Source organism: Apaloderma vittatum, unplaced genomic scaffold (genome assembly GCF_000703405.1).
Source record: "Apaloderma vittatum isolate BGI_N311 unplaced genomic scaffold, ASM70340v1 scaffold12892, whole genome shotgun sequence".
NCBI classification, from domain to species: Eukaryota; Metazoa; Chordata; class Aves; order Trogoniformes; family Trogonidae; genus Apaloderma; species Apaloderma vittatum.
Genome location: NW_009703134.1, coordinates 1,308 through 25,176, shown reverse-complemented (window position 1 = coordinate 25,176; position 23,869 = coordinate 1,308). Strand labels below are relative to the sequence as shown.

General features: G+C 44.9%; 1 protein-coding gene across 2 annotated transcripts in view; it reads left to right on the top strand.

Annotated features, from left to right (window-relative positions):
• HIC2 (hypermethylated in cancer 2) overlaps positions 1 to 23,869 on the top strand; it is a 30,375-nt gene that overhangs the window by 5,844 nt on the left and 662 nt on the right. Inside the window, exons 2-3 of one of the 2 annotated variants that reach the window (XM_009864525.1) lie at positions 16,436 to 16,579; positions 22,722 to 23,869. The exon at positions 22,722 to 23,869 is cut by the window's right edge and continues 662 nt beyond it. In XM_009864525.1, coding sequence (XP_009862827.1) covers positions 22,758 to 23,869 — 1,112 coding nt within the window. In that variant the 5' untranslated portion in view covers positions 16,436 to 16,579; positions 22,722 to 22,757. Of the gene's footprint in view, positions 1 to 16,435; positions 16,580 to 20,385; positions 20,398 to 22,721 lie in introns of those variants that run through there. The other variant, XM_009864524.1, reaches the window with a different exon arrangement.

Genomic DNA, 23,869 nt, shown 5'->3' with positions numbered 1-23,869 from the left:
CCCCTTTCCCTGCTCCCAGCATTTTCCTTCCCTTCAAATCTTCTTCCTCACTCTACGTATTGCTACTATAAATTGCTTAGGATGACGGGTCCTGCTTCTTACTTGGAGCCTCTGAATGCTATTACCAAATAATTGCTGGAAAAGCTTGTTTAAACATCAAAACCCAACCTTGTTTTTTAAATTGCCCTTTGAGGTGGCTGAAATGCTACTGTAAGATGACTTTCCTTTAATACTGGATAAGGGACTTTATTAGGTAAGGGAAACTGTGTTCTTAGTAGACTATTTCAGAGATATCAAGTCATCTCCCTTTTAAAGAAGGAATGTGCAGTTTTACTCCCCTTGCTTGCTTCTTCCCCCCACTCCACCCCCCAGCAAAACTGATGTTTATAGCAAGCAGTGAAGAGATTTTATTGGCTTTATCCCTTCAACGCACCCAGACCTTCTATTTATTCCCAAAGACCTGTAAAAATGCAACGATACATTCTGCATGTTTGCTATCTAGCCACAACTTGAAATTCAGCAATTCTGGTAAATTATCCAGGGAGATTCTCTCAGTGTCCAAGCTACATACACACAGGCTGTCCAGCACGAGGTGGGACGGGGATGCTGTGTCTAATACACGACTACTTTTTGTGCCGTAATCACATCAGATTACTGGACGGTTAACCTACGGTCATGGATGAGCTTGAACAGGAAGCAGCAGCTACAGGCGTGATGCGCCTCTCCTGGGTAAGACGCTGTGAGATTAGCTGGAGCGCAACAGGTCTCGCTCAAATGCAGCTGAGGGGTGTTCTGTCAGGGGCTGTAAAAGCCAGCAACAACCTACTAGCAGCCCTTGGATAACCAGGTGAAAGCTGCATTTATTTCACATACTAAAAACTGTTAGGCAGACTTCCTCACAGGATGAGTGTTTCCTGACTTGAAGAACAAATGGCTCATTCTGCTTTGACACACATGCAGTCACAGGGACGCAGTAAATATACTGGTTTTTTATTCCTTTCTACTTTTTCATGTAATTGCATGCACATTATCACAAGAAAGCTGCGTGTGAGCTCATAGCTGTGCTGCATCACAAATGAAGTCAGAAAATTCTCAATGGATGGTTACTTTTTGAATTTTCAGGTCATGTGATTCAAATGAGAAAAATAAAATACCTAATAAAAGTTTATTAAAATAATAAAAGGAAGAAAAATTTCAGCTGGATAAACACCTGTAAGTAGACTAAATGCTTCAACTGAAGACAGCACAGCTCTCTGGTTAGCAAAAAACAATAACAAATTGAGAACAGACTATATTTAGTTGCAAATCAATATGACTTTGTAGTTACCAGCCGCTGACCATCGTTAATGAAAATAACTAATGTAAATGTAAAACAAGATTAAAATTGGTAGCTTTAAATTACTTTGCGTTAAATCTGTCCTTCCTCTACCACTGGATATATGTGAATAAAGAAATAAGTAAAAGCACATTTAGCTGCTGGTGCAGCATCGCCAGGGCATTTCCTGTAGTTGCTATGAAGTGACACATCACAGCACAAAGGAAACTCCCTCTGTGTGCTCACATATTGAGTCACTAACGTAACACTTGGTCCCCTATTTTCTCCCCCCCTTCCCTTGTCTTTTATCTCCATTATCCTCCTCCAAAATTTAAATGCGCAAGTGAATTTTGAATTTGTCATGTTTTACATACTTGTTAAGGTGTGTGAGCTGCCTCTGAAGATAAGTGGACTTAGCCTCCTATTTTCCTGTATATTTGATACAAACTGCAAGACAGCCCTGAAGAGGTTTTTTCTTATTTTACTCTCAGTCACGGTTGGTACTGTAACTTCCGAAAATTAAAATTAATTATAACCTTAGAGGAAGACAGTCCAACAGTGAAATAGCTTGTAATTTATTTGAACTCCAAAATTCCACCGGTTAAAACTGTGTAAAACTTTCCAATAATTTGTTTATATATTATTTTAAGAAAAAACACCTTAATTGTAAGTCTGGTTCCTCAATAAAACGGATAGCTGCCTGGCTAATCATTGCTATGCACTAGATTGCCCATTTTCTCCTTAATGATGGTAGGATTTTTGCCATTTTCCCTCATAAAACTTCTTCAATTATATAATGAATGCATTTGATTTCAGGGGACGCTCTCTAGGATTTTATGCCCCAAGACAGGCGTGTCACAAAATAGCTGGAGGTTGGTGCGGAACCTCGGCTGGATTAAACACTTGCAAGTACTGACAAGAGTGGGAGCTGAGCCTCTGACGGAGGCTCATGGACAGCTCTGTTCTCAGCCGCTCCTGCTGGAAATGAGTTATTTTGTTTTGCTCTCGCCTAGAAGTTCAGACTTTCTGAGTCTTCAGAGAAAATGTGTGTGGTGCGCTCTCCCTGTGGGAGCACACAGCTCGTCGGGGTGTACAGAGAGGTTGCTCCTAAGAAGGTCTGCTTTTCCCAAAGTCTGAAGCTTTTGTCTGTGGGAAAATTAAGTAGACTATTGCACTCCTGTACTAAACGTGGGGATTTTTTTTTTAAATGACTTCTTAAAAGAAACACAAATGTGTAAGGTTCAGTGCTCTTACCAAGCTGGCCAGGAAGTCACTAATGCTGAGGCTGGCAGAGAATAAAGATGGCATGAAGATGCTAAATCCTGGTTATGAGAGGCTGTTCCAACATTTAGGCTCCTGGTGTCTGAGAACATGGGGTGGCATTTGCAACAGATGTTTGCCTGGTAATCAAAGTCCCAGTGCAATAAATAGTTGGTTAAAGAGTGAGTTCACTTGGCGGTTAATGCTGATTTTTATGGCTATAGACTTGAGACCTCCTGAAAATGAGAAATGCCAGTACTAAGAAGGGGTAGATGGATTTGGGGGCTTTGGGGTCCTGCTCATTGGTTTGAGAATGGCCTTATTCTGGATTCACTGGAACAGAGATGGCCAGTGAGATGAATGGATGACTGGGATGTAGAACATGTGAGAATTTCCCTTTGCTTCCAGGTTGCACTGGACTGATGAGTTGGGTTCTCTGACCCCACCGTATCACCCAGCCCTCGGGGTCCTGAAGCAACAGTGGGCTGAAAAAGTTGTACCTACGCCACTTCAGGAGAACGTTTAGCTTGGCACTGCCTTCATCCCTGCCGGCTGCTTGTGCTGCCTGGAGCTATTTACCACAGAGCAGACAAACCTGAAGTGTGCTCACACCTGGAAATCTGAGTCAACCAGCGGAATAACTGATGGATGTGGTGCTGGAGCTCCCTGTTCAGTAGCACAAGATGCCTTTCATGAGCGGGTGGCATGGGGGCAGTTCATCATGCTGAAGAATACCTTTGCATTGTGATGCAGAGCTACTGCTCGATCAAGTAGCTCTTTTCATTATCTGTGCCAGTCACGAAGATATCACACAAAAAATGCCATTAATGCATTCGCTGACTTAAAAACTTTCCTGTTGGCTCTTTCAGCTGCTTAGGCCAGCAGCTAGTATCCTCCAAGGCTTAGTGAAGAATTAGGTTGAAATTGCCAAGGGGTGTCTCTTCCTGCACTGACTTAGAGATGTATGATGCTCTCTCTCCTTTGTCCTTCCTTCATCCTGCACTCACCATATCTGTCTTGTGCCCTGTCAGCATTTTCTGCTTGGGAATGGCTGAGTGGACTTTGCTCTGTTAGCCGTGCATCTTTTTTTTACTTAAAGGATATCTTCAGAGTGTCTATCTGGCATAAATCACTTGAGAATTTGCTGGTAATAAGTGCAGAGGAGGAAAGAAAAGAATAACTGGAGCCCTCCGTTTGCTTTCTCTTGGCATTTTTTTTCTTGGAGGAGGTCTTTTGCTGGTCCCTGAATTGGTTCAGCCCCCAGAGCACAAATGCTCTGAAGCTGCAGTTGCAGGATCTCTGTCTGTCTCCAGAAAGTCACGGGGTGAGGGGCTCCGCATGCTGTGGAGAGCAGCTCCCCCCGTGCAAGGAGTTACAGGATACCGCTGGGGGTAGCTCCGGCTGGTATGCACTGCTACGAATATAATCCCGCAGGACTGTGTCCATGAGACACAAGTGTGCCATGGGAGGTATTTAGGGAGACACACCTGTTCTAGGCGCAGGCCCGGGCATTGCATGCCTTGGAAATGGAAGGTTTTGGTGGAGCAGGAAAGACTCTTGTTTCACCCACAGGAGGGCTTTGCTTTCGTCTTTCTCCCCAGTTTCACATTATACTATAATTTCCTAACGTTATACAGTTCTGTGACCTGTTAGCATCGCGCTGTTCCAAAGCCCAGGCTAGTGTTGGCATTTGAACTTTTTTTACCTTAGTGTGTGATTCCAGAGTGATTAGCAGGAGAGAAGAGCTTCTGGGCTGAGTGATGGTTTGGGTGTAACTGCTACCAAGAAAGGGCAGAGAATTCAGAGAATGTCATCTATGTGCAGGGTTGGGTTTTTCAGTCCTTTAGATAATTTAGATTTTATGTAGTGTTTACCTGTGTTTTTACTATAAGGCCTCTGTCTTGCAATTTGGAGCAGTAAATCACATAAAGTGATACCATCTTACCAAATCTTCTACAAAAATATTTTGTCCCTTTGGTTTGAAATCTCTGAGTGTCTTTCTCTCTCTTCTTCCATATTCTGTATGAGAAGTACCAATTTCACAATAATTTTTGGGATGGGGGCATAGAAGAAAAAGCAAGCAAATGCAAAATAAATCTTGTGGTTGTGTAGTATAAAGAAATTGACAAGAGAGAAAAATGCTTTAAGCAAGTTAATCTGACACTTGTTTGGCAGAAGATTTTTTTTGGCCATTAAAAAGGGCATTTATTAGGATGGAGCGAACAAAATTGCAGGATCTGCCACATGTCTCGATCTCATCTGACTGCCCTGTCTTTCAAGTAGAATGGAAATTTTCTCTCAAACATTTTTTATGTGCCTTTTTTTTGATGTTCATGTGGAACCTCCTAGTTTGCCTCTGTCTCACTCCACATGCCCCTTCCTTCCGTGGGTTTCCTGCTCTTGGTGAGGTTTTAAGTGCTTGTTGGTTTCACACAGCTTCCAGGATTGGGGCCAAGATTTCTCCTGTACCTGATAGCTGATGCATGAAAATAGTAGCAACTGGACAGTCTTTCCCTCCCATCTTTATTTTAAATAGAATTTGCCAATAAACATCCAGTACACCAACTGTTTGTAGAACTAATAGTGGCCAGTGGGAACAAGGAAGAGAGGGTGAGGCATGTTTTACTCTAGGACCTGGTTAGTTTGGCCAGTTAGGTACTTAGCGGGGGAAGGTGGTTATTCTTCCCTTCTACAACAGCTTTGAATTCTGAGTGGGGTGGACTGGAATAACCAGACCCTGAGGGGACAAGAGATTCTCCTTCTCAGAAATGAAATGTTGTTGGCAGGGGAGAAGATCCTGGGAATGGAGACTCCTTGGCTCCAGCCTCACCGGGCCCATGGGCTAGGCTCCCTGTGAGCAGGTCACTGACCCTTACAGCAAAGGGATATAAATCTGAATCTTGTTAATCCTAACCTGAAAGATGGTTGTAGCGTGGCAAGAGCCTCCTTGCCTGCCTGCGTGAGCAGATGTGCTGACTAAAAAAACCTCATGGTCCTTTTTAGTCTCCGTATGCTGTTACTCGGTTTGACCAAACTCCAATAATTTTCCTTCATTGTGGGCAGACACATTTTTGTACACATGAATGCGAACACACCTCTGATTATGACACCAAGAAGAAGAAGAATCTCTCATTGTAAGGGAAGCATCGTCCACATCTAGCCATGGGGCCTTCCAGGCTAGCTTCGTGTCTTCACACATCACCGCGTTCTGCTGCGCAGACACAGCCTAAAGTACACGTGGCCTCACTGTCCTTGTTAGCTGCTAGTGGTGGGCTCTCTCCCACCCCTGTCCATACTGGATTCTCACAGAGTTAATCGATTTTCAACTAAAACCCAAAGATATTTGCCCTGTTGTGGGTTTTTTTTGAGGGTAGTTAGGTTTAGTGGGTCTTCTTGTTCCTTAACTGCACCCTGCAAAATGTCCCAGCTGAGTTGTTTCCAAATGCTGGCATCTCTAGGGAAGGGGTTGTAAATTGCTAATTTAAAGCCTGCAACAGGATAATTAACTAACCAGTTTGATGTAAATGGCTTAATGGGGCTTTACTAGCCCCTTTGAACTTAAAGTAGCACTAAAAACTAAACTGTAAATACCTTCAAGGAAAGTACTGGCATGCTTGAGTGTGGGGCTGCTTGGCTGTAAGGAGCAAGTCTGCTCGACTTGCCAGGAACCCAGTGCCCCGTGTGACAGCAAACATGTCAAGGGGGTGAGGGGACCAACCAGGCACCCCTTGGGGAAGGCTCTGCAACTTCCCCAGCTCTTCAGGAAGCACTTAAACTCGGACACATCAGGCTTTCAAACCTGCCCTGCCTGCTTTGGAAAATTTAAATCACAACCTCAGTTTAAACGCAACTGTAATGAATTTCATCAGGATTGAAGAAAAAAAAAAAAAAAAGCCCTGAGGGGGAGGCAGCCACTAGAGTCGAGTCCACCCTAATTTTCCTGGAGTTATATTTGCATTAAGGTCTTCTGGCAAGTCCAGGCAGAAACACTTATTACACTCTGTTTCAGAAGACCTTGTTACCCGCTGAATCTGCTGAGACAACGTACTGCAGCCCTGCAGCAGATTCCAGTTTCTGATGCATTTTGGGGTCTTTTGGGAGAACCTTGAAACTTTCACTCTTGCTGAGCTGTTAAAAAATTCCAAGGGAGGAAGTTGACACTACTGAGCATCTAGAAATGAAGAACAGTACAAAGTGGAAGCATCTCGCGTAGTTAGGTACTGATCTCACTTCTGACTATGCAAACTGGGGTGTCAGAGGGGAGAATGTCAGGCCCAAAGGCAGGCAGGAATATTCCCTTCTGCCCCTCCCTCGGAGAAGAAGGTTCTCCTGGTCTGAGTGCTGCTCTGTCCATCTTTTCATGGCACAGTGACAGCAAGAAATTGCAAGAACTTTTTTTCATTGTTCCTGTCTCACCACTATCTTTCACCTGCTGCCTGCAGCCTTCCCGGGTACTGGGGGATGTTGCGGGGTTTGAAGCACAATCCTCACTTACTGCTGTGACCTCTGACTCACGGGATTTGGCTTTACAGTCAGCTTTGACGAGTGTTCCTGGTCCTCGGCTGTGCTTTCCTGCCTGCTGCGTTGCGCTGCCCCTGAAGACCATGAGGCTGTACGGCTGAGCCAGACCAGGACTGATGCAGGAAGAGGGCAAGACCTCACCTTTTCAGTGGTGGCCCTGACTTGGATGGGCTGAACCAGATCATGATGCTTCATCATCTGCGATGACGGTTCTATTTCTTTGTGGTTTTTGTTTGTTTTTTTCCATCTGGGAAAATAATGGGAAATAATGTACCGCTGGCAATGTTAATGCTGGCTATAAAAAAAAAAAAAAAAGGAAACTTAAAAGCACTGAAGTCTCTTGTAGAGAGGGCAATGACACAGAAGTGCTACAAAATATTTTAAAAACCATATCTGACAGGATTCAGTCCAGCGCTCTAATTGTTCAGGCCTATGGGCCTATTGTATGCAAAGATCAAAATGCTCTACTTTGGCCTTTAGAAGAAGAGGTAATAACGTGGCGCTTCTCTGCTCCTGCGTGTTAACGGAAGAGGCTGGCACTGCGGCACTACCTGCTTGCTGTGTGGGGGTGGAAGCACAGTGCAGGATTAATTTGGGGTTGATTGTGTTGGCAGGGCTCTGTCAGCAGAGCTTGCCCAGTTGCCTGTGCTGCGCTGTAAATGTTAATCCTTCACTTCTTTGAGCACTAACCTAGATCACTTATTTTAAAAAAATCAGAAATGCATGTGCTATTAGAGGCAGAGAGATTCTAGCAAGCCGAAGAGCTCCGTACAGCACTGTGCTGCTGGCTGGAGCCTTCCTTCAAGGAACGCCAGAACACCTTCGCATGCCAGCTCTGATATCTTGGCATCTGACGGGGAAATGCAAATACTCAATCTTAATCCATCATTCCCACATGCTGACTTGTATCCAAGGGGAACTTCTGTGCATGTTGTTGTTATTCCTGTATAATTTCAGCTGCTTCTTTGCTTCCCAGCACCACCGCATGTGTCCAACTGAGCGCAGTGTCTTCCAGCCTTTTTATGCCAGATCTTGTGGATTTGTTTCTCTCATGGGGAAGCAAAAGTGCGTTGGTGAGCGTGTGCAGCAGAGGATCAAACCTTGTATTTGGAGGGGGTGGGGTTGTTTCTATAAGGCTTTTCTCTTTCTAATATATCCCCCAAGAAACCCTTCTGCAGATTTTAAATTCTGCACTAAGTCCTTTAAATGACACGATCAATTAAAAACCAAATTAACAAACTCACTCCACATTTTGCTCTTCCCAGGAAAATAAAAAATATAATACATATGAATAAAGCTAGCATGACTCAGAATTTCTACTGTGCCATTCATGTCACTGAAAGACCCATTTTTGGGCACCTCAGTAAATTTCAGCCCAGTCCTTTCGCAAGCTTTGCGTGTCTCTCAGTGACCCAGTCTCTTCTGGGGAGAAGTAAAATTTGCAAGATGGCAAAGCAGAATTTATTTTCTCAGCAATTTCACCAATTGTTATGAGTAACTATCTTTAAATAAACCACAACAATCCCCCTTCCAATACACCTTTTGTTTTGAAACCTACCCAACCTGACACTGGTATTTGATTTGGTGGCACAAGAATAACAGGGAACATGTGAGCAGTAAACCCCAGCCCAGCACTCCTCGATGGCTGCTGCTGGAGAAAGAACAAATTATGCCTAACAGTGCTTTCCTGAGCTTTCCTCTGGTTTCAGAAACACGAAAAATTTCATCAGCACTTTTTTCCCCGGCTATTGCAAACAATAAAAAGTTGTGTGAAATTAGAAGATAATGAAGACAAATTTCCGAGTGGTGTCTGCTTGCAGGTCTTTGGGTGTGTTCGCTGAATTGCCTCCTGCTTAGAGAGCAGCTGGAAAATCCAAGTCCTTTCCCAACATGTCAAAACTAACTTTTTCAAAGGATGCAGTAGCTGTGCCAAAGCACCTTGCCTATTTGTAAGCAAATGCATACTGTTGGGACTATTTCTGTCTGGGCCAGCATTCTCACATGCAGCTGGCTGTATTAAATCAATTTGATGAATTACTGTATACTTTTTAATTTTTCTACGGGCAGGTCCCTGCTATTTCTTGCCTGTACAAGATGAAACGGGTTTTTATATTACATACCCTGTCATAAGACTTTAATTGTCTGAAATGGGTCTGTGTGTGCAATGACTGGTGCTGGAAGGGTCTGGGGATTTGGGATTACTGAGGGAGCAGAGAAAGCTGGTGTGTAAAAACCATGTTAGGATTCTGCTGGAGCATACTTTATGAGAAGCAGGATGCCACCTATGCCACTTACTCAGGCTCTTTACAGGATTCAACTGTTGTTTGGGTTTGGATTTTGAGGTGATTTCCCTCCTGTCAAAATGTTCTCTGTGTGAGGTGCCTGCCAAGAAAATGCCTGGAGAAGGGAACAGATTAACCCTAGATGGACTGATCTGAGTGGCATCAGAACATCCGTACGGCTGATGAGGCATATCTCTTCTCAAGGTCCTGAGCCTCCGGATGTCTGTGTTTTGGAGCACCTGCACGGTGGCATAACAATGCTACAATTTATTCAGCCCTTCCCTGTGACAGAACTGCGTGTGGCTGAATAATGTGCAGCCAAGGGCCAGGGACTGAAAGCAGCACATACTGGATGCAAGTGTTTGGGAATGCACAGTGCCAAGAGAGGTTTTAGCCCAAACACATCCTCACTAAATATCCTTTCTGCCTCCCCTGGGAGTGTCTTGATGCTGTTATATTAGTGGGCTCTGCTGGTAGTGGTAAGGACATAAGAATTTTATTTTCTCCTTCCAGTCCAAGGTATAATATCAGTGTTCGTTGTGGCTGTTAGCAGTAGTTTGTACATGTATTACTCCTTTGGCCAGATTCTGATCCTACTTATGTAGCTATAAAACTGCTGAGTTGTTTAATCATGTGTAACGGAGGTTTCAGTCTCTCCTGTGGTTTTGTTTTTTTCTGGTTTGGTTCTGGTTTGTCTTTTTGTTTTTCTCCTTTAAATGCTTTCCTTGCTGAGAGGCGAAAGCTCTATGGGAAGTGATCCAGCAAACTTTTAAAATAGCCTTTTAGTGTGGGGTTTTTTTAAACTCTTGCTCAAGCTTTTAAATATGAGAATTGTCTCTGTGAATTCTTGTCCGAGTGCCTATGAAACCTGCCAGCCAAGCCTAAATCTTGTAGGAGGTGTGGCCACATTTGTGTTTTGAGAGCTCTCTGGCACAGACACCTGGTACACCTGTGTCTCCTGCTTGTTTCAGTACTGTCACAACTTCACCTCTCCTGCCTGTTTCTCTGGTACCTCCTGTTTTTCCCAAGGTTATCTCCTATAAATAGAATCTGCTCCAGTTTTTCACTCCCCCACACCCATCTTGAGGAGAATAATTACCAATGAGATGGTTTTAATCGTTCTGAAAGAAGGAGAGTGATCCATTCTGCTGTGCTCGTTGAGGCTTTTTTTTCAGACGGGGAAATAAATGTGCAAATTGCTTAGCAATTTCCTTAGGTGACAAATGTAAAGTGATTAGCTGTTGAAATACTTAAGCTTGAGTATTTAAACATTTGATAAACCCTGGGTTATCTGCAGAATAAAACTGTCATTCTTATGGCAACCACGGATTTCTATGCAAAGGTCTCGATCCGAGTATAAAATCCAGTTATTGCCTTAATTGTTGGTAGGCTGGTGGAGGTAACTGTGGTATCTAGTGTTCACCTGTCCAGAAACCAAAGCTGTGTTCAACCCTGGCTTGCAGAAGTGCTTTGGATGATGCAGCTATGTGCCAGTATGTGATAAGACAGCCAGAATACACAAACATTGAGAACATTCACAAACCATAAACATTTCTCTACAATTAAAGAAGTAGCTAAATGAAAGCATGTGAGGGTTTGAGGTGATGATGCCGACTTTACTGTCCCTTAAACTACGCCTGCAGCAGCCCAGAGCTTCTCGTCTTATAAACCCAGAGAAATGAAAGAGAAACTGTATGGCTACATGACACAAGTGGTGAGCAACTGCTCAGATAGCCGGGTGCTCTGTACGCAATCAGTGCCTACAGTCAGAAATGCCGTGTAATGGAATCATTGCTGGCACACTGATACACACTGGCAAATTAGACTGTATTTAGTGGAAGGATAAGAATCTACTACAGCGCTTCAGAATCACCCTTGTCGTGATCACCTTGTGAGAAAACATTAATTTCTGCAGCGTAAGTAAAAACACAGCACATTAATAATAACCTCTTAAGGTACAAACAGATTAGTGCCTAAGAGTAAACCACATCGGAACAACCAGTCAGCCTAGAGTGTTGCTGCCTGGAGCTCAGAAGGAAAAGGGAATGGCGGTACTTTCTCAGGTTTTACAGCCACCTCTTTGCTCGGACTCTGACAATTATTTATTGCCACTAATATTGTGCTTTGTAAACTTATACAGCGCTTTATGAAGTAAGACATGTTTCCTATTTTAAAGATCTTATAATCTTGTGGGCTGATAAGGGGTGCAGATTATCCCTTGGATGTTCATAAATAGCATTAGCACTAAGAGTTTTATTAGTGCTGGGTCCTTTCAAGCCTGTGGCTCTTTCTTTTTCTTAACAACGCTTTCCTAGTCAAGTGCTGAAATAAGGATTTCAACACCTTGATCTTCCAGGCTGGGACAGTGTGGGCATTCTTTTGTTCTGCTTGTGGTGAAAGAGCAAAACCCAAGCAAGAGTCCCAGCGCAGTGGCTGTTGCTCTGCATGGGTTTAATCCTCCGCCTTTGCTTGCCTCTCTCGCTGAGACTACAAACCTGGAGTTTGGGTGATGGCAGCAGAGAGCAAGCTTGGGAGAGCTGGGGGGGGCATGTGTGTTCCTGCACGCATGTTTTAAATAAACAAACAATGGAACAGCAACTTCAACAAATTGTGAGTGGTGCTAATTTGTTACAGCGCTGTCTTGCCTTCTGGCAGTGTTGACTTAGAAGCTGCGCAGACTGGAACGGATGCAGGGAGCCGCTGGCTCTTTTGCTCTGGGGTGTGTATATGGTTCAGTATAAAATGCTTCTAGGGGTCCTGTCCCGAGGAGCTTTCAGATTACAGGCTAAAGCATGTGCATAGGCTGCCAATCCCCTTTTCAAAACCAAGTCTTGGGCAAAAGCACCTTCCCCTTTGCCTTGCTCTTCCCTTTCCACTTTTTTAAATGGAGAGATGTTTAAAGTCTTTATTCATGACCAGAGCCTGTAATTTGGGTGTTTTAAGGATTGACAGAAAATCCTTGACCTTGACAAGAACAGTGTGTAGGTAAGGAAGGGAGGAAGAGCCTGTGCTTTGGATTGTAGCAAAGTTTTCAACACCCCACGACCTTGCTGGGCTGCCTTTCATAATGTGTCTGGGGCTGTAATCCTGAAAGATGAGAAACTGTCTGGCAGAGAAGGGTGGCCAACACGCATGAGAGATCTGCAGCCCTCGGCCACTGTTGTCCAGTGCTGGAGTAAGGATGGCAGGATGGAAGCCTTGCTGGGAAAGGGTAGATTTTGGAAGCATATGTGGATTGACCTCCTTGCAGCCTGTAGGCTGAGTTTAAAGAAAATCTGAAGTCTCAAGAAGGCAGGGAATAAACCAGTCAAAATAAGATGCAGTGGTTGGAGAGCGACAGCCAAGGAAACGAAGAATTCTGTAAATGTGAAAACCCTGCATTCCCCTTATGTTATCTTTAGTTTGTATAGATTTGGACAGTTTGCAAAACTTTGAGCCTGATAGGCCTTCTGCTTTTACAAGCAATAGAGACTTCCTGGCATCCTCCCATTTGCCAGGCTCAGAGTTGCAGAAACACTTTTTTGATGGTTGCAAAGAACCAAATATATGAGGGTACAGGTTGATCAGTTGAGCATCCGATCTGGAAGGATGTCTGGCAGGCAGTACAGTCTTGATACTGCCATGGCCAACTCCAAACAGTGGTTTGATTGAAAGACTTCACTGCAGTTTAGAGACAAATAGTTCTCGGGGAAGTACAGGGCTGAGTACATGGTCGGTTCTTGGCAAAAAAAAAATAAAATAGAAAAAACCCCCAACTATGGATAAAGTGCAAAAGGTGCTATATTTAAGGCATTGCTTATTTATGTTAAGGAGAACTGCTGCTGCTGCATCTGTAGGTATGGATAAGGGAATGAGATTTGGTGTCCCAGAAGAAAATGAGACAGGACAGTTTGTTCCTGTGCTCACTGGTACCTGGCACGTGGTGAGAGGGGATATTTTGGTCCAAGGCTGTTAGTACCCATGTCCTTCCTGCATCCCTCACCATGGAGTTAACTATCACTACAAGTTCATGACATGAGCAATATTTCTGTATGCTGATGGTCCTGTGCAGACTGCTCCTCTCTGCAGAAACGTTTGCTGAGTCCATGCAAGAACCTCCCAACTGGCCTGCTTATTTTTATCAAACCCTCTCCCATTTCTCCCAGTTCTCCGAGGCCTTGTTTGCTTTAACAAACCCTGTAACTAAGGGGTCTGAGTCACAGCCACCACTGGATTTAACATGCCCAGCTGTCTGCCTCATCCCTGTCCTGGAGATCCTGCCCCAGTCGCAGGGACAGTTGAACGGGCCCTGCATTTGCTCCAGTATTGCTGCATTTCACAACCGGGCTATCAGCTTGTACCTGTGCTGACTCAGAGCCCTAAAGCATGTGCTGTAGGAAAGGGTCACGGCGTTCCTCCTTCTCCCTCGGGCTGTGTGCTCTTGCCCCCTGAGCAGGGCTCAGCACGAAGCTGCCCCTCTGCACCCCCGCCAGCTGCGGCCTCCCAGACTGAAGGGCAAGGCCCAAGCTTTCAGACCAGAAGCATCTTCTCTCTCCATGTAATTCATAGAGTTGTTGATTCTGCCTAACACTCTCTAGGATTAGCTGGGAGGCAGCAGCAAATCTTTAGTCATGTCCTAAATTCTTGCATTATAAAGGAGAATTCTGTACATCAAGGCTCAAAGGTAGCTGGGAAACAGGAATTTTGCATACCAAAGGGTGGATGGGTAGAAGGTATCCTTCCTCCTGTGTGGGCTGAGCTACCCCACTGAATATGTGGGCATTTTAGTGCAATAAGGAGTCATTAGATTGGCATGGGACACCAGAGCTGCTTTTACTACTTGCAGTGCAGGTACAGTTGGAACGGAGCGTGCTCAGTGCTTGCAGGGCTGCAGAAGAGCCTGACCTGTATTGCTGCTCGCCGGCTTCTGAGGCTTTATTTGTTTGGTGCCACTGCTGTGTTCCCGAGATCAACTGTGCTCTGCAGATATGCAGGAATTTTTAGTGCCTGGCTCTGCTTAACAAGAACTGCAATGTTCATGCCTCTCCTCCTCCCACTAAAGGGTTTGGGTAATCTTAGGCTCCTTCATGTGAGCATTGAAAATACAGGTATAACATATAAGGGCTCAGTTTAGGAATTGGCAGGAAGCTTCATTTCAGACTGCAGTGTGATGTTCCAACAGTAGGAAACACCTTTGTTTGAAGCAGTTCTCTGCTAATCGCTGCCCTTGAGGGGAAATACGACTATGGCGAAGAGCGTGATTCAGAGTAGCAAGAAGCAAATTGCTGTAATCTGGGTGTAAATCTGCATTTGAGCTGCTGTCCAAGAAATACCTTTATGGAGCACTCAGCCTCTCTTAAACTGAGTATTGCTGAGTGTTCTGCAGGGTCCTGATGCTGGCGGATGCAGCCAGTGTTGCTCGTACCCAGTCTGGAGTGTGTGATCCCTTGGAGAGGGAGGAGCTCCAAATCCCTGGGGTTCTGGCCCATTATGCTTAAAGTTGTGAGCTATTCAGTTGTGGGTTGGCCTGCTACGCTGGCAGTGGTCGTTGACAGACTAGTTCAGCAAATGCTCTGGGCCCAGCATAGCCGAGGTCAGTAAGAAAACGTTTGCTTACATGTCATTTCTTCATTGTATTGACAAGATTTAAAAATCTTCAGTCTACAGCAGTCAAAACAGGGTGCTGTCAATTCAAAAGACCTGTTAGTTTAGTGTGAAAGGATTTAGTTACAGAATTGTGGGGATGAGAATGCAGGTGGGAATGATTTCTGCCCTGGGCCCGAGCCCAGCAGATGTCCAGGAGGAATCAAGAACTATCTCGTTACATTCAGTGTCCTTTTTGTGATGACCCTCTCTGTTTCCCAAGCCAGTGCCCTCCTTTACTTGGTCTCTCATCTAACTACATTAATTATTCTAAGTCTTTTTCATTTGGCCTTCTGTCTTTAAAGGTTGAAATGATAATCAATATTCTTCTAACTTTTTAAATATAAGATTTTTACTTCCAGCAGCACAGCTGGAGACATGCAGCTGTCAGTGTGACAAAAACTATGCAGAAGTTTGACTTCGCTATGAGGGTCTAAAATCCTATTTTAAATCCCTGTGAGGCTGCAGGCTTATCTCTGTTCTGATTTTGTTGTGGGGGGGTTTGGCAGGTTTTTTTTTTGTTTTTTTCCTCCACTGGGGCAGCATCAGCACTTGTGAAGAGGGGCGTGTGTTTAGCAGCTACCTCGAGACTAGCCTCCTCGATAATCCTGCCAGAGCTGATTTCAGAACTCTGGGGGAAGGAGGATACACACTGCAGAGGGTACCCTAGGCTTGACAAGCTGAATGTATCTGTGGCACGTGCCCTTGCCTGCCATGGAAAAGATGCTGTTGCTTTTTTCCTTCGGGCCGGGAAGGGTGGAATTATAGATCTTAAATTTTGCAATTCTCATACCAGCTGCGGTTCACCATGAATCAATTTGATCTCCAGTCTCCAAGAATGTAGATTAAATTATTAGTGAAGCATGATTATAAATAGCAGAGCGTATACTGTATTCTCTTTTCCTGTCTTGCACCGCAGATGTAACAAAAGCCAAAGGACCCAGGCTGGCTCAATGCCAGAACATCTCTAGAAGAGCAGAATTTCAAAGGCTTGGGAAGGGGGACAGGGAAATGGGGACAACGCAGAGGATCAGCATTTAAGTCTTTCTTCCATTGCTTGTACTGTGTGGGGAACGAGAACATGAAGCCCTGGCGCCAGGCTTTTCTCATCGTAGAGGCATTTCTAAATGGTGATATGTAGTTGCCTGAATTTCTGGGCAGAAAGGTGGTGCAGACATCCTGGGATCTGCTGTTCTTGGATATATATGAACTGGTCCCCCTGAAGCTCAGTGCTGCTGGGAGTCCTGAATGGAGGTGGCCGGAAAGAGTCACTGACAAATTTGCAGAGGCTTTCTGCTCTGTTTCCATCGCAGTTCAGCAGTTCTGGGGAGAGGGGTGGCGGGGCGGTCGTTCTGTAGTTACATATTTAAGGCAGGTGCCCGTTTTAAAATGTACATTTCGATTTTGATTGCAGTTTTTTAATTGCATTTAACAGCGTCCCTGCTGGTTCTCCATTCTGCATCCGTGCAGCCACGTTCTATTGATGGCCTGTTGTGATTTCAATGGAACATCATGGGATGTACCTGGCACGTCGGGCAGCACTGGATGGAGGTGCCTTTAGCCCAATGTACCCGGCATGGTAAGCGGCAACCAAGTGGTTAATCTGCATTCTACTGCTCGTAGTCTCAGCTTTGCTGCAGCCTTGCACTGACTGGAAATCACTTTGCTCTCCTGATGTTAGTGCTTTCATGCACACAGGCCCCCAACCCTTTTCACCTGTGGAGATTCCCCTTCCCTGGGCGGTTTGCCATGCAGTAGGGAAGGGCCTGGCCACGTTGGGCTCTGCTTGTTACGCTAGAACAGGAACGAGAAGGGTCTGGGAAATCATCTGACTCTTTTTCTTCTCTCCTTTTTGGGCCAGGAGCTGGTAGCAGTTGAGCATGTATTGCCCACATACCTAATGTTCAAACGTTGCCGCACAGAGGTACCAAACACGCGCTCATGTCCATAAGCAAAGCTACAGCGGTCCTGCGGGAGTCCTGCAAGAGCTGCTTCAGGGAGCTGAGAGGGCAGGTGTGCCTGGCACTAATTGGAATGCAGCAAACTGAACAAGGGCCACCTTAAGTTTGCTGATGTGGTATCCTCAGTGAAACGATCCTCCATTCTCCTTCTCCTTTCCATGTCCATACCTGCAACATGAGCTGCACATCCTGCTCTGTCCTGCATGTCGCTCCCTCTCCTTTCGCCAGCTCTGCGGGCCTCTCCTCAAGTAACTTGACATATTGATCCTGCCTATTTTGAAGTGAGAGATAGTCCTGTGAGAAAAACAAGGGGGCTGCATTCTGTTTTCTGCTTGAGTCCACCTCACAGAGCTTTCACTGCTCCACTGCCAATTATGAAAATGCATGTTCTTACCTCTGCTTCCGAGTCCTGTTGTCTGCCTGCTCGCAGGGGCTGCGGATAGGGAAGCATTTGGGCCAACACAGCTCCTGCATTCCTTCCTATGCCTCTGATGCTCTGGAATGCGAATATCATTAAAAGGCACGGGCTAATGACCTGCCAACTGCAGCTCCTGAGGGGGAAGGTTAGTGGCCATGAAAGCCCACTCCACCCATGCCTCGGGAGTCCTGGAAATAGGTTCTCTTGGGACGTGAGGAGAGGAAGATCAGATGAGCTAGTGAGCAGCAGGAAAACTCTCTTCCCAGTGGGGCCTTCGAGTGCTCTAAAAAAGTTAGTTCATCTGAAACTGAAGGGTGCAGAAGTCATCTGCTTCAGTTGCCCTCAGATCCAGTAGCAGCTGGACGCACTTTTAACGTCAAAGGTAAACTGATGGGAAAGAGCGATGCAGGAAACGATTTAATTTTGTCTTGTCCTTCCCCACACTCACTGCTGCAGCGCCTGCTCCGTGCAGCACGACTGCTTGGGAAGGTGGAGGAGGCCACTATCTCTTCCTGGGTATATTATAGCACACGCAGTAGGCTAAGGCTTTAACAGCATCTAATTTGATACATCCCATCTAATCTGTTTGTTGGTTTTTATCTGCAGTACTGCTAGGTCACTGTTCAGGTGCTCGGTGTCTAGCCTTCTCATCCATCCACAAATCCTCTGCGTGAAATGAGTGCTTCCTTAGATCTGTTTTTGACTGATTCTTTGCTTCACTGGTGTTGCTTCTTAAAAGGTAAACAATATTCATATGCTGCAATTTGTAACTCAGAGATGAAATCAAATACCATCTCCTGCCAGAGGTTGCTAAGATAACACATTTAACATTCATTCAGCAATTACTTTTAGAAAGAGATTTAGGATATTAAAGAGAATCAAATCTGTAGTGAATATGTAGATTTTATACTGTCTGAAGGGGTGAAGGATTTCCTCTTCTCCTGTACTTTGGCAATCTAATTTTCTGTGACATACAGAGTCTTTGTGGAAACTGAGGGAAAATTAAGTTCCTCCTGCTTTGCAGTGAGAGCAGGACAGCTCCTGGAGCAGCCTGGGTGTTCTGCACAACCCTCGCGCCCATGGGACCCCAGCGTGCCCCAGGCTGGGCACAGCAGCTCACAGTTACCCAGCTCCTGGGGCAATACTGCTTCTGAAGACGCTATCGGCTCGTAGCTTGCGAAGCTTTGTTTGATGTGTGGCATCTGCTTGCAGCATTACTGTATTCTGTGATTTGTGCCCTGTATTTTTCATGTCTTTGCATGTGCTGTGTCTCAATGTCATGGATATGGTGGAGGTAGTGGAGAGCCTCAGTCTTGCTTCATTCCCTACTTTTGCACAAGCATATATGAGCAGGTTAACTGCTCTGAAAGCTATGTATCTTGAATGATGGGGAAGCAAATGGAATCTTGAAAAAGAAACATCTCTAACGCTATTTGTCTAAAGCCGTCTGTGATCCTGTTTTAAATGCAAAGGAGTGAAATCTTGCACACCAAATTCAACCATAAAAGACTGTGGCCCCAGTGAGACATCTATATATTCTTGAGGTCTGGGGTTTGTTGTTTGTGGGTTTTTTTTTTAACTAGAAGTGCATCTGAGCCTTGTCTGAGCTCTGCTGAGCAAAGAGTATTTTTTTTTCTAACTTTTTGCAGAAAACATAAAAGGAAGGGTTCTTAAAAATTATACTGAGATACAAGGAATACAAACCACTGTGATTTTTAGGGCTTTTGGGCGCTTTTGTTGTTGTTACTGCTGGTGGTGATGTTATCCAAATGCTCAGGGTTCATTAAGAGCCAGTCTCTGCAAACTAACAGCAAGCCCCTTCTAAGGCTGCACCTTCCATTTGTTTGGTAAGATCTGTTAATTTTTCTACTTTGGTCCCATTCTTTCGGCTAGAAGTGAGATTTTAGGAATGCCACAGATTAAGGAATAATGCCTGCTTCTCTTTTGCTAACAAGTTTTCCAACACACTCCCCTTCTCCCACCCCTGAAATGCATCATTGCTGAAGAAGGGTTTGTAACTGGTCAGCCCTGGAAAATACCTGGAATGGATTTATTTTTGATCAGGAGTGTACAAGATACACAAGCCAGGCTGATGCTAGAAAGCTTTTGTCAACGAAGGTACATGAGTCAAAGATGTGTTCTCTGACCCATGTTGCAGTCCTGGTAAAAGCCCTCGGTAGGTAATTCTGGCAAAATTTTAAACATGGGGCTCTAAACTTGGCTGAAGGTTTTGCTGCCTTATTTCATTACATTCCTTTTGTTAGGATTGCTATATCTGTGTTAGACTTCAGCTAACAAATTTAAATTTGATAGGCAGTGTTACAGTGCTTAAGCCTGACCACTGCTTTTAAAATCTGCTAAAGGTAATAACCTGCCTCATACTGATGTGCTACTGGACATGAATACTTCTGTAAAAATTGACATGTGAGATAAATAGAGGTAATTTAAACAACTTGTAGTATGCTAATTTTTATGCTACAGAATATACTGAGGTTTAATAATAACATTATCTTTCTCATGAAGGTCAGCGAAGAGCAGAATATAATTCCACCCCTGTTTCCAGGGTTTTCCCTGCAGGCTCATCACCTGGTTTCAATATCATTTAAGGTAGTTAGGGAAAAAAAAACAGGGGAAAAAACATAGAAATCTAAACCTATTTCCTGTTAGTAGCTGCAGCAAGCCTTGACTCTTTGCAAAGGCTCAGACAAACACATATACAGAGATTTCTACATCTCCGCTTCAAGTGCCACACGCATGGGAAATAGGCTTCCTTTTACTTCAGTACCATGCACTTTTTTATTAGTTTGTTTAGGCAAAAAAAAAATTGACTGTGCTGTTTCCTTTCCCATATTTGTCCTTTATGGAACACTTACAAATCATATACAGTGATTTTATGTTTTATATGCATGGGAAAGCACCATTCCGTTTGTAGTGAAAATAGCGTAGGAGCAGGCTGTCTCTTGCTATTCTTGAGCAGGACGCATTTATGTAGAGAGATGCTGTGTTATGTTGCAGGCCGTGTTTTTGTCCTTCCCTATCAATATATCTTGGTGACCCAGAAGTAAGTGCTTCCACTGGGCTGACTCGATAAAAGTAGGTACTTGGTGCCTCTGTGCTGTTGCTTCTTCCTCTTAATCAGCAATTTTGGAAGCAAGCCACTAGAACCAGACGCATTGCCTCTGTGCTGTAACTCTGATGTAACTAATTACAGCAAAACTTGTTTTTAAAGTGCTCAACACGGTTCAGTGGTGGTAATCCCTGTCTCTATCACGTTTTTGTGATGCTGCAGGGTGAATTTCTGACAGAAGCACCATAGATGGAGAAGAAATAACTGGCTAGCACCGCGACAAGCCTGTACCTCCTCCTCTTGGCTGCCAGCCCGCCAAAAGGCAGCCACCTCTGGGGACAACATTAATGGGCACTAAGGCGCAGTGATGAATCCACTGTTCTTACCCACTGCTGAAACAGGAGAGAACAGAAAAGCAGAGCAGGTATTTTAGTTTTGGGCCGAGGTGACAAGCCACTGAGACCCGTGGGGATGCTGAACTAGGTGCTGGCACACTTAACAGGGGCCAGAAAAACTCTACCAAGTGCGTAACCAAGTAGGAGGCTGGCCAGCTGACCAAGTGACGGAATTTGTCCCGGGGAAGAAAGGAGGCACCTGCTTGGCAGATCTGTTGGTGAAAGCGTTAAGTACCAGGCGAGTCAGGCAGCACCATCAGAGGAAAAGCCGCATGCGTTTACTTTTTGGTAGCCTTTTTTCCTAAGGGAAAATCTTTTTGTTGTGCCGAAATGAATGATGTAAATTTACCACCATCCTGCCAAATTAAATTTTTCCATTTATTACCAGCTAGTGAGAATCGGGTTTGAGGGAGGTTATTTCTCATATTGACAGTATCACTCCTGATTTCTTGTGTGCACATACTTGACACAGAAGCAGTCTAATGCCTCCTAGATTTAAATGATGGGCCAGAATGTGGTGATGGGACTCACAAGCAATCAAACCATTAACTGGTGATTTTAAGAGAAAATTTAAGCTATTCATTTCTATGAACTTATGGCCTGCTCCTCCTTCAGTAAGAGAAATCCATTTCAACAACATGATGAACTTGGAGGGAAGGAAGGAAGTGTAGGGCTAAAGGAGGCTCTTGTATGTTTTGCATTTAATTCCTACATTTGAACCTCAGAAACTATTTTAACACGAATTTAACAGTAGTAGTTGGGACTTTCAAATGAACTCAAAAAAAAGGTTAAAAATTGATCTTGGATTCCTGAATGCAGCCCCAGATCAAAATAGTATTTATGTATTGTAGTATCTACAAAACATGCAATTGCAAATAGTTCTGATACACCTCAAACTAGATATTTCCTACAGTCCATACTACTGGGAAAGCAAATATAAACATCTACATTAAAATATGTAGTGAATACTGTTTGCAAAATACACGAACTACACAGAGGTAATGACCATTTTCCTCTCTTCACAGTACTTCAGGGTAGAGAGACTGTGACTTAAGATAGGTTACCTGCTTCTATCAGTTTGAGCAAAACTCCTTCAAAACTAAAGACGGGGCAGAATTAATTTAAGAAAACAGTTTCAGATTGTTGAAGACATTTGGTGGCATTTAACTACCTCAGCATCCTGAATTTCAGCCAGTTCAGAGTTGATTCTAGCCCTTCATGTCAATGGACTGGGATATGGACATTGCCAGGGGGTGGTTTTTAAAGCAGCCTTTCCTACTCTTAAGGAGATTTCCCATTCACACCTCAGTGTGATTAATTCCATCTTCAATGGATTTAGTTGCTACATGTCATTTTCTCAATCCCAGAGCAGCTGGGTGTTGTAAGATTTCAACATGTAAGAGCCAAGAAACAAACTACATGTTAAAGCAGGGAAGCTGCAGCTTATGCTCATTATTTTACATGCTCAGATATGCAAATGAACAGCAAAGTAGACGCTTCTTTTTTCTTCCTTTTTTCTCGCTCCTCATCCTCCCTTCAGATTTATGTCAGGAGAGGGAAACGGCTTTCCCCTGCACCTAACTACTGTCTTCCTGCTGGTATCTTTTGAACAGTAATTCCAGCCAAGGACAATTGCTTTTGTAAAAACATATTTAGAAAGCTGATTTTTTTTTTTTTAAAGACTTGAATCAAATCTTAGCATGAGAAATACTTCTCTCTGTATTCCAAGCAGGATCACAGCTTGCAGGGCTTGAATGTACCTAGAGCTCTTTATTCAGTGTCAAGCCTAACATAGACTGCACTGTGTTAAGCCAGTCTATTAAATGTAGACTCGCTCGAGTGGACAGCAGGTTCACACCTCTCGTCCTCCTGTTTTGCAGGTGGTAAGGTGAAGGTGAAAGGACGAGAAGGTGGAGATGGAACTGCCAAATCATGCCAAACAACTGCTACTGCAGCTGAACCAGCAACGAGCCAAAGGTTTCCTCTGTGATGTGATCATTGTGGTAGAAAATGCCCTGTTCCGTGCCCATAAGAACATCCTGGCAGCCAGCAGCATGTATTTCAAATCCCTTGTCCTGCATGACAACCTGATTAACTTAGACACGGACATGGTGAACCCCACCGTGTTCCGGCAGATCTTGGACTTTATTTATACTGGTAAGCTCTTAACGACTGACCAGCCCGGTGAACAGAACTTTAATGCTCTCCTCACCGCAGCAAGCTACCTCCAACTGCACGACCTGGCAGCTCTCTGCAGAAAGAAGCTGAAGCGGAACGGCAAGTCCTTTGCTGGCAAGGCCGGTGGCCTCGGAGTCGGGAGATCTGCCAGGAGTCAGAGACTTTCCACTGCTTCGGTCATCCAAGCTCGCTATTCAGGGTCAAACGAGGGGTTGAAGGGCTCGCACTCAAAGGAGCTGTCAAAGGGAAAGCTCTCCGATGACGAGGTCTTCATCAGCAGCTCCAACCAAGAGAACTGTCACTCCTTGAGCAGGGGAGCCAGTAAGAACAGCGGTGGGGGCAGCAGTGCCAACGGGAGCACCGGCGACCAGGAGCTAGGCCTCGACCTGTCCAAAAAAAGCCCGTCGCTCCCCGCTGCAGCCTCCCACGACGACACGCAGCACAGCGAAAGCCAGCACGGCTCTCCCCAATCTGCCTCAGCCCCCGCAGCCAACAGTGCCTCATCGTTTGACGAGTCTGGAGTCGGAGCCGCTCACAGCATGGCGGACAGCAGTGACCCCATGGAGATGGATCTGAGCGAGGAGTGCCACCACTCGCTGACGGAGAGCAGCCAGCGCAAGGGCCTCCGGCACTCGTCCCGCAAGAAGGAGTGGATCAAGAAAGACAACGCCTTTGACCAAAAGGACGGGGGCAAAGACAGGGACGAGGGCGAAGGGCTGCCCAACGGTATCTTGCTGGGGCCCTTGTCCAAGTCGGTGGAGCGGAGTCTGGCCGGGGCCTATGGTGCAGACCTACCCTACCCGTGTAAGGAGGAGGTGGAAAATGGTAAGGAGAACAGTGACGACAGCGG